The 19,550-nt window shown below is 43.8% G+C and overlaps 1 protein-coding gene across 8 annotated transcripts in view; it reads right to left on the bottom strand.

The window, feature by feature from the left end:
* Positions 1-1,347: 1,347 nt before the first annotated feature.
* mvb12ba (multivesicular body subunit 12Ba) overlaps positions 1,348-19,550 on the bottom strand; it is a 32,500-nt gene continuing 14,297 nt past the window's right edge. For all 8 annotated transcript variants that reach the window (XM_036528142.1, XM_036528136.1, XM_036528137.1 and 5 more), the window contains 6 exons: positions 19,212-19,341; positions 18,661-18,795; positions 12,997-13,091; positions 7,106-7,161; positions 6,322-6,381; positions 1,348-2,223 (listed from right to left, as the gene is read on the bottom strand). In XM_036528142.1, coding sequence (XP_036384035.1) covers positions 2,137-2,223; positions 6,322-6,381; positions 7,106-7,161; positions 12,997-13,091; positions 18,661-18,795; positions 19,212-19,341 — 563 coding nt within the window. In that variant the 3' untranslated portion in view covers positions 1,348-2,136. The remainder of the gene's footprint in view (positions 2,224-6,321; positions 6,382-7,105; positions 7,162-12,996; positions 13,092-18,660; positions 18,796-19,211; positions 19,342-19,550) is intronic.

Below are 19,550 nucleotides of genomic sequence, written 5' to 3'. Positions count from 1 at the left end.
GACTTTTATAACAATAAGCAGCAACGCTGGTTATAATGAATTATGTTTGCCTTTTTCTTCCCACATTATAATTCTGTTTCGTTTTCTAAAGGCTCTCCCCATTACATTGTTTTCAAATATGAGACAAAAAAGAGAATACCACTTTTGGAAAAGAACGAAGGAAATGAACTAGCTTTCGACTAAAATGCCCTTACAAAAAGTACCTACTGATGCACTATATATACTAATTTCACTCAGGTAATTTTTTCAATTGGTTAATTTTGGATGGTTTATTTATGTTTTTTTTTTTTTTTTTTTTTTTTTGGGGGGGGGGGGGGGGGGGGGGGTGTTTTTGTTGTTCAAGACTAAACAGAAACTCAATTACCCTTTCAGTGGCAGCGACCCAGAATATTTTGTGCAGCAGCCCTACACAGTAAAAAAAGAAAGAAAGAAAAAAATCATAATAAAAAAAAGTTTCACTAGTTTCCTAGTCTCAGTAAAATCCCACCAAGATACAGCAGACCTCCTTAATGCCAAGCTCTGCATTTCTATCAAAGGAGGTCATTTATTCTCAGTGAAGGCAAGATGTCCCATGGGGTAAAACTACTCCACTGATGACAGGAGTTAAGTGTAGAACCATGCAAATGATCTCAAAGGTTTGCACAAATTCCTCTGCAAAGAGAGGCAGTTTGGCTCAGAGAAAACTAAAATCCAAAAAATCTGTTGAAAACACATGAGTAAAGACAGCTGAAACTAGGGAAAAAAAATCACATATATCTGCCAGCACACGTTCATCAAATACTGTAAATGATTTTAAACATATTTGCACCTACAGTACTTGATGCTTTTCTTTGTTCAGATGCAGTGCACGGGCAGATTTACCATCCAGATTCCTTTCACATTTGACATAGGGGAGTGGATGACACCGATGGGCGGTTGCACAGTGACCCCGCCCACAGTGTTCTGTCCAGCGTGACGGGACAGCCACTCCATTGGTTGTGTTTTAACAGCAATGGGGAGAGCAAATCAGAATACTGATGATGTGGTTCTGGCAACAGGCCAGGCAGTGGGGGGGGGTTCTAAAATAATAGTGCACTCAGAACAAAACAATAAAATATGAACAGTAAAGCAACAAAAAACTAAAAGCATTCCTGAACCATGAACCACTCGATAATATACTCGGGGGCCCTCAGTTTAAAAGTGGTCTGTTCTCCCATAGCAGAGAGCCAGTGAGGGCCTTTGGCTCTCTGTTAGTCCTCAGGTTCAGACCAATACGTAACACCATGAGGGCACCTTAACAGAGAGACCACACAGGTAGACCAGCCCCCCCCCCCCCCCCCCCACCTGCCAATCCCCAACCTGCCCCCCCCCAAAATCGCAAAACACATTTACACCTTTACCTGACACATCGCTAACCCCATTTACAAAGGGGGGGTTGGGTTTCAGTGGCTCCTATGGGAATTTCAGCGTGGCTTGCTGGGCTGAAAGGAAAATGTGTCACTTGTCTGAAGGGGTTCTGTCTGACTCTGTGCTTACTGATCCCAGAACAGCTGCAAACCACCAGGACCTCTCCTGACCCAACATACTGTCAGCAGACACCTGCGGGCCCAGGTCTGACCCAGGACAGAAAGCCCCTGATGGCTCTGTCAAACCTTGTGCCATGCAGTTTAATCATTAGTCTAAATCCATACTTGTGGTCCCTCTCTCTTTTGTAGTGGTCTTCCACAGTTCAACAAAATTGGCTGCCATTAGGAGCAGTGCTTTTCTTTCTTTTGTAGCAGCTGAGAGGACTCTGACCGCAGACCTGCACTGCCTCGGTCTTGCCTCTCGGGGGCGCAGTCTCGGGCTCCGTCTCTCCGTCCTCCCGCCAGAAAAGGTACACTTACAGCTTCGCCTAAGTCTTGAAGAAGCCACCGGACTTTGTACTTTTCCCAAAAATAAAAGGATTAACAGGAAATGAACGTCGGCTGGAAAGGAGGGTTAGAATGAAGAGTTTGTGTTCGTGTTAAATCCGGTAATGGAAGCGTGCACAGCGGTGCGAGAGGCCAGGCCGAGTGGGAGAACACAGAGGGAAGGGCGGGGCTGAGGGGAGAGAGAGTGCTGTGCTGTCCTCCCTCTGCAGCGTGGCTCTTCCGTCGGTCCCTTCCTCCGTCCGCCTCAGGCCTCTGAGCTCAGCTGGGTGCGGGTGGGGCTGGGGGGCAGGCGGGCTGCGGCACTGTACTCTGTGCGGAAGCTGTACTCATACTGTTTTTGGAGTGGGGGAAGGAGGGAGGGAAGGAAAGGAGAGAGGGAAGGAGGGGAGGGGAGACGGATGAGGGGAAAGGAGGCAAGGAGAAAGAAGAAAAGTTAGAGGAGAATTACAAGAAAAAGGGGAGAATTACATAAATGGAGAGAAAGAATGAATGAGAGATGGGGGAGGGAGAAAGAGAGATAACATACAGTTAGAGAGACATACAGTACCACACCTGACAGAGGAAACAGCTGGCCTTTGTCACATTCCTGTGAACTGGTTACTTTTTTATAGCATCAAAAAGAAAAAATGTACTTTGCTTTTAAATAAAGGACTGCCTTAGATTAGGCTGAAAGCTATTTCATCAGTTTATTTGTGAAATGAGAACTTGGCATTCAAACTCCTTCCCTTCTCTGGCATCTTACTTATTCTGCTGTTTGTTGGCTCCATACACAAGCAAATTATTCATCTTACTTTTCAGCATCTGACAAGACAGACCGAGACAGCCAACAAAAATGACCACAACTCACTTGCTAGGGGGAATTCTGTGTAACAGCCACAGTAAGCTACTCGTATCCTCTACACCACCAACAGTTTAGACTCCCTTGCATGTACCTCGACCAGTACCTGGGCAGAGTCTGTTACAATATAACTTCACTAATATGTACTGATAGGATTGTTCTTCCCCTCTGTCATTAATGCACAAAGAGTTGTTACATAAAACTAAACTGGACACACTGTTTGAAAACTGCAAAAGTCTCAGTCCTATTAACTACGATGGTGAACACAGTGAGCAAATACTGCCCTCTGGTGGATCACTGTCACCCTGTAAGAAAAGAACATAAACTGCAACACGGCCAGACGGGCCAAAAAAGCACCAACTCTCCTCATTAATAAACAATTAAAACTGTGGAGATGTCTTTTTCCATGACTGACTTAAATTCCTTTTTACATACACATATTTACTTTCCATAACAACATCTCCTTATGTCAGTTTTGAGGGGGATGGCAGGGGTAGAGAGGGAGGGATTCATTTAGCCAGATAAACTGGAGAATGATTTGGTGTCCAGACAGCCCATTTAATAATTTAGCAAGGACACTGGGGAACCACCTACTCTTTCCAAAAATTATAGCAAGTCAGGAGCTCGGTTTAATGTTTCATCTGAAAGTTATCTCCTGCAGTATAGATTCCACATCAGTGCACTGGGGTTTTCTGCTACGTCCTGAAGGAAGACTGTACCTTTCTCACCCACCAGTACCACTTCTAACAGCACCCCAAATATCCCCTGGAGGTCACCTTCCATGTACTAATGAAGCCATTTTGTACACTCTAAATAGTTCCTTCATTATTCAGAAAGTTTGACTCAAATGTTTCTCTCAGGGGGCTGCAGCACTGTGACATCATACCAAAATTGTTTTTTCAAACATCTGTCTTTTATTACAGTGTTTGCCTCCATTTGAAAAATGCCCATCAGATCTCATGTGGGCTTTATTTTCTGGGTGGATTATTTCTGCTTCCTTGTTTGTATGAGCTGTTCAATGATGCTGTCAGACAACACAGGTGTTTTAAGCCAAATGGACAAACCGTTTGGTAGGATCTTCACCTATTTGTCTAGCAAAATGTTTGCCCACAGAACCCACAGAACTTGCTTTTAATATTTCAGCATTATACATACTCAGGCAACTCAGGTTAGATGCCCAACTTGAGGGTTCAACAGGAATGCAGCATCCGGGATTTGACCCTGTTCCCAAAATACTATGCCTAAACTGCCGTTACTTTAGTCGCACAAATTTAATGTTGGTGTAAGAAGGCTGTTTTTCCACAGAGTGTATAATCTGATTGGATCACTTTTAAAACCAAAGTGGCTCTTTCTGGTGGCACATGATTATGGGTAAAAAGTTCAACATTGAAAATAAAGGTTTCTGTTACCAAGAGTAACAATGAAAGCTTGAGCCAACTCAAAGTGTACTATTCCACCACATTTGGCCAGCTTGCTCTGAAATCCAATTAAACCTTTGACCCATGCACTAATGAAAACGCAAACACCCGCAGTGCAATTAGCGGTTTCAAATTCAGAGCCAGAGGCACTTTAAAAAAGAATAATGATACCAAGAAACAATAAAACACACGTTTGCAACTCCATGCACACATGCACACACACAAACAGATAAACAAGCATACATATGAACACACACACACATATACGCACATACTAGTTTCTACCTCTCAGATCTGCAGTATGAAACCTAGGCACTAGGTGATGCTGTAAGATCACACAAATTCCAGTGTGCCAACAAATCGGAATGAAGAAATCCAAGCTGTCATAAGAGAAAATGTGGAGTGCAAAGACCTGTATCTCTGTATATCTGCATGTCTTTGCATTCACTAATGTAAGCAAAATTCGTGGCGATCTATTGCTCAGACATGCACGCTTACACATATGCAGACACGCAAATACACATACACGTACACACACACACACATGCACATGCACACACACACAGACAGTCACAGCAGCTAATTAGCCAGCAAAACCTTTGTGAGATGTGCAAACTACATAAAGACATCAGCTCAAATCACTTGCTAATTAGATAGCAGCTAAAAAGCTATTATAATCTGAGCATGTTTCTCCAGTGATTACAGAAGCACAGAAAGACTTAATTGCTGGAACCAGTCAAAAAGTCTATCTTGTTAGAGAACTCTCTAGTCTCTGAAACTGTATGCGCTCACAGCACAGACCCAGTAAGTGACACGCAAACTTGATTAAGTCTCCCCTGTATAAATGCAGTCTTAACAGACTCGGAATCCATAAATTAGCATGTGAATAACACCCCTTTTGCACTACCACAGTAAAGGTTCCTATTCTTGGAACAGCAATGCGGAGTTATTTGTCAGGGAGCATACTGTTGACCAGAAGGTTATAGGTTTGAATCTTGGGTGGGTCACTGGCATTTTATCAATGAGCAAGGTAACAAACCTTAGTAGCCACGGTATATATATCCATCAGCATAAGAAGATGGTGTACAAAATGCAGGTGGATGTATGCTGTTCTGATAAAGCTAGTTTGTAAAGTTAAAACAGAAGAGTAAAGTGATTTCCCCCCCCCAGACAAACAGCACCAACTACTGCATGACAGACAAGTGAGAACAACTCTACAAAAAATAACAATAATATTCATAAAGTAAGAGCTCCGAAGATTAGAAGGATAGTAGCAAATTAATGGTCTTGTAATCCAGAGGTTGCTGGTTCAATTCTCTTGTGTGACACAGTTGTTATCCCCCTGAGCAAGGTACTTGAACTGCTTCAATAAAATGTCCAGCTGTTTAAATGGACAAGTCGTAAAACTGACAGCTATCCAAGTCACTCTGATATGGAGTCGCTGCTAAGCAAATAAATAATTTAAATGAAGTCATTTTCATGCATATCGTGTGAGCCAGCTGTGACACAGACACATATCCAAGAAGCCAAACTAAATCCATTAACAAACTGAATCTCTAATGTGCCTCTCTGACCTTTCTGTGGGAACAGAGGCAGAAAGCGCCATGCTGGAGCGTGAGAGAAGAGCATTTCTGTGCGGCTGTACTGTTAAAGCTGAGTTTGTTCTGATGACACAAAATGTGAGAGATATGGGGGCCATTTAGATAAAAATATTCATATCGCTGGTCTCTGCATGATTAGCATTCCTGACAGCAGTAATGAAAGTACTTAGCATAGCGTAGCTGCACTGCAGATTAAAGCCTTATTCAAGGAAGTGATGGTCATTTAACCGGCCAAAGATCAGCTTCATCTCTGGCAGACGGCTCAGTTCATTCTGATCGGGCAAACTCGGTCTCGCCTGATTGGCTGGATGGCCTATTGTGACACAAACTGAGCTCTTCTGGGAGATAAGAGACAGGAAATCGACTTGTCAGCGCTGTAAAGAGAACCAAGGCCCTTTGTTTAGTACAATGCACATCGTTCTCTGAGGAAAGCCTTCCAAGACCAGCTTGGGTAAACTTAATCTGAGCTTATCAGAGTTTAAACAGTCCTTCTGAATGCCACACCAATGCAAATCTGGCCATTCAGGGTTCAGCCAACAACGTCGGATCCACGAAGCGTGGCGCAAACTCACTTCCTTCTCGATCTCCGCCAGGGATTTGATAGTAATGCCCATTAAATCCACCTGCTGCAACTGGAATGAAGAGACAAAAAAACACACAAAAACAAGAAAGGTCAATGAGGTCACCGGCATGGTTAAGTGAGCATGTTTCAGAATGCTGAATCCTTTCATTTACTCCCTCATTGTTCATAAAGACAGGATTAGATGTGACAGCTAATGGCTAACAGCTAACGGCATGGACACGATTGTGGACTGAGTCCCTGCTAGCCCTGCTCATGGTGGTGGACAATTTTCTGTATAAAAAATGCCCAAGACCAATTTAATTCATTTTGTCTTTGTTTCATAATGCTTTTATAATTTATTTTTTAGACGTTCCTTTTTATATACACATTTGTTCCTCTAAAAACAACAACAAATCTTATGTCTGAGGAAAATGGAAAACTCCTAATGTAATAAAACATGTTAGTAATCTCATTCAAAGACAAACAACTGAATTTTGTGATAAATAAAATGATGCTTGCAGTCAATGAGACCGAGGGCTAAATTAAGGCTTTTTCTGAATCGAGTATTCAGTATGCGGTAGTATGTGGGTACTGAACCAACAGAACATACATGGCTTATAATAACGCGAACTGTAATCATTTCTCTTTCTGCTCTTGAATTCTGTTCTAGAGTTTCATCTTCTCCCTGACAGTCCCCTCCAGGTTTCCAGATGTTTTAGTCCCAGTGCTAAACCTGTGGCTGAACACCTATCAACTCTGAAACAAAGACTGCATGTATTTACACTGGGACTTACATCACTGGATGCACACGCAAACTTCTCAGAGATCATGAAGGGCACTCCATCCATAGCTGAAAAGGAAAAAAAGACATGATAAAATTAACTTCTCCTTTCTGGAAAATGATTTAACTTTAAAAGTCATGATGGTTCGCATCAGTAAACATATGCTTCTCAACACTATGCGCCTTATGTTCTTAACAACAACAAGAACACACCTAAAAACAGACATCATTCCAGCAGCTGCTCTACACCAAAAACTAGAGAATGATTCAAATTGCGGTTTAAGTCTGACTCACAGTAAGAGCCTACAGGAAAAGTGGATAACAGACAGCTGAAAATGATCTAAGGCCTTCTGTCTCGCACAAGCACTTTGTCTGTGGCCCTGAGCCCGCCTCCATTTTAATTACTCCTTATCCCAGATCCATCTTGTCAGCAAGATCTTTGCGTTCAAGACAAAGAAACAATGACAGAGAAAAATGAGGGGAAAAGAGGAGACGGAAAACGGTGGACGCAAATTAGCATAAAAACACGCCACTGTGTTTGACGGGAGAGAGAACGACTCGCCGAGAGCTTGATGGTGCAATTAGCGCTGTCCCAAACAAACGAGTAATTAGGCAGGCCTGCAATTAGGTGGCTTACTATCACCAGAACCTGGGTCGAGATGTCGTGATTTGGCCCCTGGGCGACTTATTCATCAACGCCGTTATAACCAAAGCCCAAGTACAGCCACATCACCCTCAGATACCTCTGCAGCCCACAGTTTATAAATTGCGCAGTATAAATTGGCCCAGGGGGTGCTAGGACCACACCACACCCCCTTCACAGGCCACGGGATCATTTTCTCTCTCTGATGTCATCTTGCTTGCCAGTATTCCACAACCCACAATCCACCAGGTTTGCTGATGAGAAAGGAGGATGGGGAGGTCAAATGTCCTGTTCAGTGAACATGGCCATGGGACAAGAGGATGTAAAGAAGACTCTTGTGCTCTCTTCTCCCGCACTTGCTGGATACAATCCGAACAGCGCTCTTCTCACATTCTGCCATGTAACTGAACAGAACACAGTAAAAACAAACCGCAACAATCAGCGCCCCAGCCCACACAATGTCCACTCTATCGTGTACACCTTTCTGTCTAAATCTTCCATCTGTCTACTCCTCCTTTTCCCTGTTCTCATTCTTCAGTCACTGTTAAAAAGGCACTTTATTTCCTTTCCTGGGTCCTGCATAAAGGTCTATACCAAGCCTTCCATGATAGGCCTTTGTGGTTCTGAACAGCACTCAGGAATTACACCAGTAACATAACTGAACATCGGTCTCAGTACAAGCCTCTCCTCTCCTCCTGCCCACTGGAAACTGTGGATCCTGACCAGTAGCGTGAGGGCCCAGAACTCTCAAAATGCACAGCAGTTGTGGATAGACACAGATAGATTCATTTCACGGGGCAGCTGTGCATTTGTACAGATATTTTACTTCGCAGGTGCTTGTAAAAACCCACACGTCCCTGGCCTCTGAGGCCCAGCTGAGCTCTTTAGTGTTTGAACAGGGAGCTCTCTCCTGCCTATTTCAGATAGGCACTAGCAGGCTGACTGAATCTTCAGCCTCTGAGGAGGCACAGCTGAGAGCCCAATTAGATGAACTTCCTCTTAATGAAATGGTTCTGTGGGGAGCCATGTTCCATAAAGATGTGAGAGAGAACCAAGGCCTTTAATGAGAAACACAAAAAGGAAACACTTGAGGTTTGCTGGGCTCTCAGTCTCAGGCTGCAATTAAAATGAATGCAAAGCACCGAAAAGGAAATAATACTTTGAACTGAACAAAGACAGGGCATCATCAAGATCTCTGACCTCCTGTGAACATGTGAACACACCTTCTCCCCCAGCTCTGTCTGTAACCTCATATTTCCTATCACTCCCATCAACCTTCAGTACTGCCTACTACAAGGGTTTCCAGGAATGTATTCCTGTGGGTGGAGAGGGATTGATATGTATATTAACATACATAAAGATTAGTCTCTGCACTTCCCTGAGAGAAAAGTCCGTAACTGCACCCACAGTGTGTGTTGTGTGACAACTTAGGCAAAAATGTTTTTTTTTTTTTTTGTTGGGGGGGGGGGGTTTATCTTAGCAGTTTCAGCTCCACCTTGTAAACATTCATCATCCCTCCTTAAAGCTGTCTGGCAATACCACGCTGCCAGCTGTCATTAATTATGCTAATCAGTGGTACCAATTGTTACGATCCCAGTGATACTGGTAGCCGTTACTGGGGTGCTGATGAAGTTCAGATACCAATTGTCCCTCCCCGCCCTGCAAAATGGACCTCCGAGTACCCAGAAAGCAGCACATCCTCGCCCTATTTGCCCCTTTCTCACAGCACCGGCAACCCTTTGCTCCATGTTGGGAACATCTTTCCCCTCCCAACAGGCTCTGTATTCTGTGATTCATGGGGCTGAAGGTTTCCCCCAGTGCTGGCAGTGGACTGGAGTCAGGCAGAGCCTCCGACGCCCTTTTAACAAAGCGACTCCATTTACGGAATCATCACTGTACCTCTAAATCACAGAGGGCCACCGAGAGACAACTAATTAATAACAGGCTGATCCGGCGGACGGACTCATTAAAACCGCCATTAAGGGACATCGGACCGTAAATCATCTTAAACTAGATTTAATGACTGGCCAGCCAAAAATATTCCTTATCAAGTTGTAAAGCAGACGTGATAACAAAGCTTGCTCTACACACAGAAAGCCAAGGGACAGCGACAGGCTTGGATTGATTGCAGCAGCCATGACTTGTGAATTATGAGTACTCTGAATCATGAATCGCGGAGACTTTCTGCATCCGTGCTGTAGACACTGTTCAGTGGCGCTTGTCTGACAGCCTTGCTGGGAATTAGCAGTTTGGATTAGTGTAGCTCTGAGTTAATCTCTCTCTGGCATACTACACATAGTCCCCATTCTACATTTGACTTTCTCTTCAGTGTATGACACTTGGTCCCCATTCTGCATTTTACCAACTCTGTTCACATGCAAACTATGTAATTAACAATTTAAAAACACAACGCAGTGTTTTCATACCAGTCCTTTTATGACCATATTCACGGTTTCTGTTCAATCAGTTTTTAAAGACAGAACTACTGCTGCATGGTAGCAGTTTAAAAATTCATATTCCTCTGAGAAAACAAACTAATTCATGAATAGCTGTAAACCAAGAAACAGAACAATGCACTGAAGAGAGGCATCACCTTTCACATTTCATAACATTTTGAGGATTTCCCCGTAAAGACAGTAAGCAAATATGCAGTGTTTTGTAATTTCATTTTTTAGTCCCTGGTCTGGCCTGAAATCACTGCAACTCATCCTACCTCGATTATCCTGGCTTCCTTTCACAGTTATTTCAAGGCTGACAACAAACAGAATGATTCAAAAATCATTCCACACCAATTAAACAAAATGTTTTCACTCCTGTTTTTAATTCCTTGTAAAGCTTCCGTTTCTAATTTTGAATCTCAAAAGATACTTAATGAAAATCTTTGTACATGTCAACTTAAAGATGGGGACAAAAATGGATAATTTTGCATAATCTGTGAGCTCTGTCTTGAACAATTAAATTAATTCCACAAAACTCTGAGGTTCAGTCATATTGTCTTATTAAAAATCCAAAATTATACAAAGTAATAAACCCTCTGGGTGAAAAACAAGAGCTTACCCTTCGCCTGTCATTGTCATTTCAAATTCATACACTGAGGAATGTTTGATAAGGCCAAAAAAGGGGGATTTAATACATGCAAATTATACTGCGCATTAAAAGCCCCCCCCCCCAAACAACTGTCTCAGATTCCCTGACTCTCTTATGTTTTATGCACACACTGATGCTCCTGTCACTTTGTCAGCTGTAACATTATTGGGGATTTATAAACAGTGAATACCAGCCCCCCTTTCATTGGGAAGGCTTGCTGCATTCTTCAGTTAATTGGCATAAATTAAAAGCAGAGGCACATGCCAAACTTTAACAAGGATTTTGAAATGAAATGCAGTGGGGAAAACAATCTAATGGACATCGACCAGCCTTTGTGTTTTGTCAAGAGAGGTCAGTTTTGATCTAATCTTTTTTCCAAAGGATGACCCTATCTGTCTTGTGTGTTAATGTATCTTCTTTTAACAGAAGTAATTGAGCTCTGTAATTATGTTAAATCAGTGCGAGAATATATTTTTCTGACCGACAAAGCAGATTTGACATGACGTCTATCAGTTCATTTCATTTCACCAGGACACCAGGATGTCTTCCTGCAGTGTCTACACAATCTGAATTTTGGGTTTATGAAAATCAACCTTGAACACCCTGACAGGAATGCTGATCTCCTTCAAACAGAGGACAGAGGATGCATGTCACAGTCAGCAGAAACGAAATGCAAACTGGCAAGGGAGCCTGCCTGGGGATCAGAGCCGTAGGAGTGCCGGAGAGGAAATAATGGTTTGCGCGGATTGGGGAAAGCCCATCACATGTCAGCGCTATGGAATCTGACAGGCAGAGGCACTGATGTTCCTAAATGGATGGGAATTGGCTTTTGATGTTCTGCTGATAAATGTCAAAAACCCCGCGCTTCCGTGTCACTAACGTCTGTGTGTCAGAGCTCTGCCCCGCCTCCCCGAGCGCCCGGCCTCGGCCCACTCGCTCCCACTTTTCTGAACGTTCGATTTTGTTTTGAAGTGACGGTAGGTTTAATCAAGAGAATGGGCCATTCATCAATCCTGAAGAAAAAGCCTGCACGATCCTGACAGGCTACACCTGCTTTCATACAAGCCTTCAACGTGAGCAGCTGTCAAGCACATCTTCTCTGGCCACACGCACACACACAATTAATACACACTTACGGTCTACTCAGCCCCCTCTAAATGTTGTAATAGTGTAAGATTCAATTGGATGTTTTATATGGCAATTAATTTGAATGATAAACACAAAAGTAGAGGAAGAGACGGGCAAGGAAGGAAGTGAGAGGAGCAGAGATATACAGAGAGAAGAGGAAAGAGGGTGAATGACAGTGTGTGAGTAATGAAGCTAAAGGCTCGCTACATGCTTCTCTGAAAGGCGGGTCCTCGCCACACGGTGTCTCTCTCTGGCAGAAAGATACACTGTAACCACAGGGAGCTCCCCAGACACTTTACCTGGGTATCGCTTACGGTAGGCTATTCTACAATAGCATTGCTTTTTTTCACATGACACATGTTTAAATTAAAAACTGCATCCATGTGTGCATATGCTTGCATTTATGGGCATGACCATTTGTGTCTGTGTGAAGGATTTTCCACCTCAATATATTTTGACCATGCAAGCTTCACCAATCGATACGAAGCAAAACACGCCCTTAAAGAAAGGTTTCCTAAACAATCCAGGATTGGGAATATTAACGATGACCATTACATGAATCTTTTTTGAAATGAAACAGATGGCTCATCACAAAGGCTGTGGGCCAGTTGCACTTCATCTCAGCATTGTCTGTGAGCTGCTGCTGGATGCTTCACTTCTTTACACTGCATCCTGGCTCTCCCACCCAATTACCGCGCCTCAGTTTTTCCTTGTTCTTGTGTATTTCTGTGGGTATTACTGTGCTTGTTGCCAACTGTTTTTAGTTTAGCACTTCTGCGTTCAGGACAGCATTTGTTATTATAGCACTGTGTGATCAACTAACTCATGCAGATGGCACACAGACTGGTATTCTTGGGGCCTTCTGGATATGCTATATAGGCTGGTATTCGTGGAGCTTACCTCCTATAACATACAGGCAGGTATTCTAGGGGCTTACCCAACATGTCATACAGGCCGGTATGCTGGGGGCTTATCCAGTGACATGCAGGCCGGTATTCTGGAGGTTTACCCAATGTGACATACAAGCTGGTATTCCAGGGGCTTACCTGATATGGCGTACAGATTGGAGTTCTGGTGCTCGTAGTCCGGCCGGGTGGTGTTCTTCCCTCTGAAGCTGGCGGGGAGGGTCATGGATATGTGCCTGCAGGACACACAGAACCAAGCATGTCACACCAACAACACGCAAAAAACATGCCAACAACATTCCCCGCACCATGAGAGATCCAGATGGGGTTCTCTTTTTTGGTTTCGATTTCACACTTCCTACGAGAGCCTTAAACATTACATGACTATCAACAATGCTAGCCAAATTATCATAAGAATGAAACGCATTGACACTTACACCACCCACACACAAAAGGCTCATAGTGCCTCACAAATTATTTTGTACTGCATAAATATGACTAATATTCCGGTTTTTGACAAGCCAGCGGGTCAGTATTTCTACAACATAATTTCCCATTGAGGTGCAATAAAACAGGACTGATTATTTCTCCAGCACATTACACAGCGACGGTGATATACAGCTTGACTTGGTCTAGCTGTGCATTGTTGTTTTTAATCTTCCTGTCTTTTGCAGCGGAATGAGTAAACATAATAATTTCCACTGACTACAATAAAACAAGCCCGCAGACAGGTCGCGATATTCACGGGCCCGAGCCCGAGGCTCCCATTTATCCTGCCATGAGCCCCAATCGCTCATTTCCATCAACATTTGGGTGTTAAACCTGGGACAGTGGTGAGCTCGTTAAAAGATTGCCATTACTCTTATGGAACCAACTGCCATGTTTAATGAACACCTCACTGTAAAGGCCGGCTGCTGCATGGACTATAAAACAGAACACCCTGAGTCTGGTAAAGCCATTGGACTTTTTAAGATCTACATTCTGATCTATACTCTACTCATTGAGTCTTCTGTTCATTTTATTATTGACTTACCTTTCCATCTATTACACATTTATCTACTTGCTCAAACCCTGTCAAATACAGCTGTAAGTCTGGACCACATCAAATGGCCCACAGGAACTGTTGTAAAACAAAGTCGTCACCATAGCAATGCAAATCACACCAAATGGTCCACAGGAACTGTCTTCAAACAAATGGCTATCACCATATCAATGCCTGTAGCTCAGTTTCATGTCACGCTGCCTAAATACAATCAACAACTGTAGAGGTAGGTCTAAATCACTTCTGGGTATTTATGTGAGTGCTCATCTGTGCCCAGGCAGTATTAGTTGGGGCGCTGTTTGCATGTGTAACTGACTCCAGGGGAATAAACCTTGTCTCTGCAAGAGTGGTCTCATCTGATTCATCTGACTGTAGAACCTAACATACTTCTGAAACATACGACCCTTGGATATTACACAATGCTTTATATGATGTACACAACACAACATAGGACATGACAGCATGAACTCTGATAACAATAGCTGACCACCGTTTTTTTTTTTGTGTTTTTGTGGAATGTCTTTTGTTTTGTTTTTTTTGTGACGTTTTTGAGAATATCTGTTATAAAGTGCGACTACTACATCAGCATGGAGGAAATAACTGACCGGTCCTAATTCCTAAATCTATGACAGGGAAAGAAGTGAATGGCTCCACAAACAACAGCATAAACACAGATTTTTAGCATGGACCAGATATTTAGCTCGGTGTTTCTACATTGTCTTCAAATCTGTCTCTGCAAAGTTTGAAGCTGCAAGTGAGATTTGGCTCATTATTAACATTCTTGGAGAGGTGTGGTCTGAAACAGAACATCAATCCAGACAGCACCAGAGGCTCTAGCTCCCAACTGGAGCCTCCTGGATGGTGGAGAGAAGGAACACAGGAGCTGAACATACAGTCGTACTAGAATGTATGTGGCATAAATACAGCTCCGTTCTCACTTTGTCAGCTACTGTAAATCCGAGCACAATTAATCACCATTCCAGGCAACGAGCTGCCAACATTGACACTTATTTCATATTTGAACATTAAATTACCGTGTACCTCCTCGGAAGATTTATGAACCGACTGGGAGGAACTTTATAAATAATCCACGGTCCAGCTCTTGATTCACTAGTACGTTGAAGGCCTTAATGTTGGAAGCAAACAAACACACAGAAAACTAAAAAATACAAACTGACGGACTCTGTATAATAATCCACATAGCTGCTCTCACCACTTTTCTTTATTAAACGATCTCAGTTTCTTTATTCTTTATTATATTTGTTATATATTTGTTATTGCAATGTACGTTGCTAAAGCCAACATACATTGCAATAACTTGCAGACCAGTAATAATACTAACTGCCATTTCTCAAAAATACTTGTATGGGAATAGGTTTTACATCATGAGATACCTCATAAACATTCACAGACAGGCAAATGTCTCCATTGCATATATCCCTGAGGTTTAAAACACCATTCCTGCCACCTGTCAACCTGTCAGGTACAGCACTGGTCAGCAAAGCTCTAGATCACCTAAGTCAGCCTCCTGAGACAGACCTGTAATGCCAACTCACCATTTCAACCAGCATTTTCAGAACAGTAACAATATTTTCTGTCCAAAATTTTCTGTTCAATGGATGGAAATCAAATATCAGATGGCAAAGTGTCAGTAATTCATTCCACAGGACTCATAAAGAGTTACATGGCCCGTATTGTTCAGATATGAAGTGGAAATGAAGCAATTTTTTTATAAATAGAATCTGTGGGTAGTGGAGAAGGGAAGGAGAGAAGAGGGGAAGAAGCTGTCTGCCTGCAGACAAGCTGTGGGGACACGACCAGGGTGGGAGGGGGACGAGGAGGTTTGGGGGAGGGGAAGCAGCCGAGGATCTTTTTTCGATGGACTTCCTGCCGCTTCCATGACACCGCCTTGACACCTTCAGCGCCGTGGAAACGGCATTGACGCACCCTTTGGGCGACTCACACATTAATGTTTTGCTGTGTCTGATTAGATTACCATGTCAAGGTTATACACAAACTCTGCACTCAATGCTCTTAGAGATGAGTTCAAGCAAACTGATCGAGGGATAACATGGATAAAAACAAGGATAATATGGATAAAATGACCATCCCAGCAGTGTCTACCCATTCCAAAGATGGATGAACTTCACCACAGACCTTCAAAGATGAAAGTCTGCAGGCTAGGGTACAAGGGCCAGTTACAGTAAGGCAATTTTATATACCATGTATGCATATTTACACATACATTTTCGTCAATATTTAATATACTTATATTTATGATAAACAGACACTTTGACATTCCAGTCAAATCATTTTTTTTTATTCATACTTTTATATCTGCCTGCTGACAACTATTCTGAACATTGTTTTGTTTTATTTTTATAATGTCAAAAATGCTAAAAAAAAAAAAAAACAGTATAAGCTGGCAAAAGACAAGTTAAGCAGCCCCAAAATGCTTCCTTGCACGACCATGGAAAAATGTGTCCAGATTTACACAGGACTAACATTCTCTGAGAACTGGCTGAGTGTCAGTTTGTTTTCCCATTTGGTCCTCTGAAGATAAGGAATCACAGAGTTAATTCAGTCCAGTGGTCCATTCAGAGGGCAGTCATGGGCCTTCAGGGGGGCACTCCTATTGTAGGAGTCCCAGTGAGAGACTGACAGGGAGAGGCAGCCCTGCTCAAGGAGTCTCAGTGCAAGACTGACAGTGGGAGAGAAGAGCCCTGGCATGCTGGGCAAATTAGAAACCTTCATCTACAGCAGATTTGCCACATCAGGGAGGCAATAAGCGCCCGGCTGGTCAGCCCTAAAAAATGGAACACAAGAGGAACCGGTTGAACCGAGGCCAAGCGGACCAATTAAACTGTGCCGTGGCTGCCAGACAGGAGGCTCTAGACGATTGAGCTGGGAGGCACGCCTCCAGCGCTTCAGTGTCAGGGTAACAATAACTCCCTTCACTCCTGCATATGGGCAAAGCCTACACCCCGACCCTTTCAGAAAGCTGGCGATTAAAGCAAAATTTTCCTTAACAATACATGATACATCCCTGTGGGTGTTGGCAGTGCAATTATTTTAACTGCAGGACCTTAAGCTGATTTTTCATCACAGAATATCTGCGAATCAAAGACCCGGCTGTGTTTTTGGCACAGTTCATTCTTTATTAAGTTCATTCTTAACCTTTGACCGATTTGCATTTGCAGTCTGCTTTATATATATCAAACAGAGAGGTGGCCACCATAAAAGCTGCTGTCTAAGGTCCACCTCATTGGCATGTGCTCAGCATATCCCACAAAGCACTTCCACTGAGTTCATTTTCTAAGAGAACTTAGGACTGATCACACATATATGCCTACACAAAACTATGCCAAATAATGATGACTTTCCGGTGAGGAGCCCTAAATAAACTTTAAAGCAGGCTGCCCTTGCTTGAAAATTTGTGCTGTGGGGGACCATTTTCAAACTGGAGGAGGAGATTTGGGTGAGAGGATGCTGTGTGTCTTTATAATGTATATGGAAAAGCCATGAACAGAGTAAAAAAAAAAAAAAACGTCTGTGAGAGAGTTAACTGTGACACACAGAACCAGAGCCCGTGATCTTGGCAAGGCGAGAGATGGGAGGGCCCGGTTCTCAGGGGCATGGAAAGCACTGAGGATTACAGGCTGCAGCACAGTTAATCAGGCTCTCAGTCATCTTTCCCACAAACACCGGGGTCCCTCACTCCCTCTCTCTCCCCCACTCTGTCAACCTTGAGCTCAGCAACTTCTCCCCTTATGCAACGATTCATGGAAACGCAGCACTGATAAAGAGACTGACACTATGATCAGCGGACTAGCAGCAACATTTATGGCGGCTCACCTTCATATCATGAATGCCCTTAATTTCATTTCTGTACATCTAAAAAATTGACTTTCAAGAGAAGGTTTGCTGCCAGGCATAAAACTCTTAGGTAAGCGCTCGGCCAAAAAGACCCGCGGACAGTTCCACCCCCTGGCGCTCACGCATGCACAACTCCCACAAGCGCAAACAGCTCTGCCTTTGCCTCTCCCTCCCACAGCATGGCAAAGAAATCCACAGAACGTACTCATGAACACATGACAGCCCACGTTCCACCTCTCTCCTCCCTCATTCCCCGACCGAGTCCTCTCCTGACAGTGTGTCACAGCCCCTGACAGCACGGCCAGCGACAGACTGGGATTTCTCTCCTGGTGCAGGGAGGGGGGGGGGGGGGGGGGGGGGGGTGTATCGATAGCAAACCTTTCGCTCAGTGCCATGGCCCAGAGAGGGGTGGAGTGTTACTCTCTCTAATGCTCCTTTGCCGCTCCCTTACCCAGCTATCAGAGCCACAGCAGTGATTAAGGTACTGGACTCTGCACCAGTGCAGTGGATGGGAGGGTGTAATCTTGGGTGGGGCACAGCTCTATTTGGCCAAATTATAGCTATATAATCAGGTAAATGTACATACTCATTGTTCGCACTATTAGTTACTCTGTACAGTGATCTCTACTAAACACTTAACACCTGTGATAAGCACTGCATGGAAAAATCTGTGAACTGTACAATACTGTACTGCATGTGACATGAAGGAGACAACAAAGAAAGTAAAGACCTGCAGGAGGCCTGTGTTTTTCACTTGTTTCTGAGAGGAGAAAGTGCGCTAAACCATGCATAAGGAGACAAATCAAGTGTTTGGGATCAGAGGGCTAACACTCAACGCCAGGGTGTTGGGCAAGAGCGGCTGAGAATGGGGCAAGGGGAAGACATACCTGGGCAGGTTTGGCGCAGGGGTGGCGGTAGAAGTGACAGTCTGGATGGGAGGTGTGTGGTTCTGGTTCTGGGTGGGCTCCTGAGTCCGCGGGACCTTCCCCATCCGGTACCAGATCCCCATGTTGTTCAGCTCTCTGGAAGAAACCCACACCTCATAACTACAGCTGTGAGAGCCGTGCCTCATTATGCATCTCCTGTCACTGAAACTGTAAGGTCTTCACAACTTTGATTACAACGAAAATCGAAAGCAGCTGAAACAGCTCATAAAGCAGCTGTCTGCAGACCTAATCCCAGACCGCTCTGGTGTGATTAAACAGGAACAAGAATTCATCTTAAAAACAATGCAACTTGATTGTTCCATTCTAACATTCTAAGGAGGAAAAGGGCAGGAAACTGACTCCTGTGGAAAGGAATTCTGTCTGCTTGGCTACAGGCCAATGATGCTCAGAGATGCATCGGAGTGGGTCTTCCCGTCTTGCATTTTCAGGACCCCCCGCAAACACCGAAACAGCCAAACCCCGTAACCCAGCCCTTGCTCTCTTCCACTCACCCGATGAAGGTGTACTGGGGCGGGGCCTGTTTGGACCTTCCCAGGATGCGGATGTCGCAGATGGCCGCCTCAGTGGAATCCCGCGGGATGAACTTAATGCAGAGCCTCCTCTTCCGGAAGACTGGCTCCTCTGGAGAGGGGGGAGGAGGGGGGGAAGGGTTTTCATTTCACATGCAGGCTCAGCCATCAAACACTACATCTCACAGTTCCAGGTTCATGCACTTCCACTTTAAGACCAACCAACCTTGACAGATGTATTAAACAGGAAGATGAAAATGGCAATAAGATTTGAAAACGGAAGTAGGACGTTAGAAGAAAGAAAGACGACAGACAGCTGAT

Source organism: Megalops cyprinoides, chromosome 5, assembly GCF_013368585.1.
Source record: "Megalops cyprinoides isolate fMegCyp1 chromosome 5, fMegCyp1.pri, whole genome shotgun sequence".
In the NCBI taxonomy this organism is placed as follows: Eukaryota; Metazoa; Chordata; class Actinopteri; order Elopiformes; family Megalopidae; genus Megalops; species Megalops cyprinoides.
The sequence above is the reverse complement of the archived record's forward strand: the minus strand, read 5'-3'. Positions and strand labels throughout refer to the sequence as shown.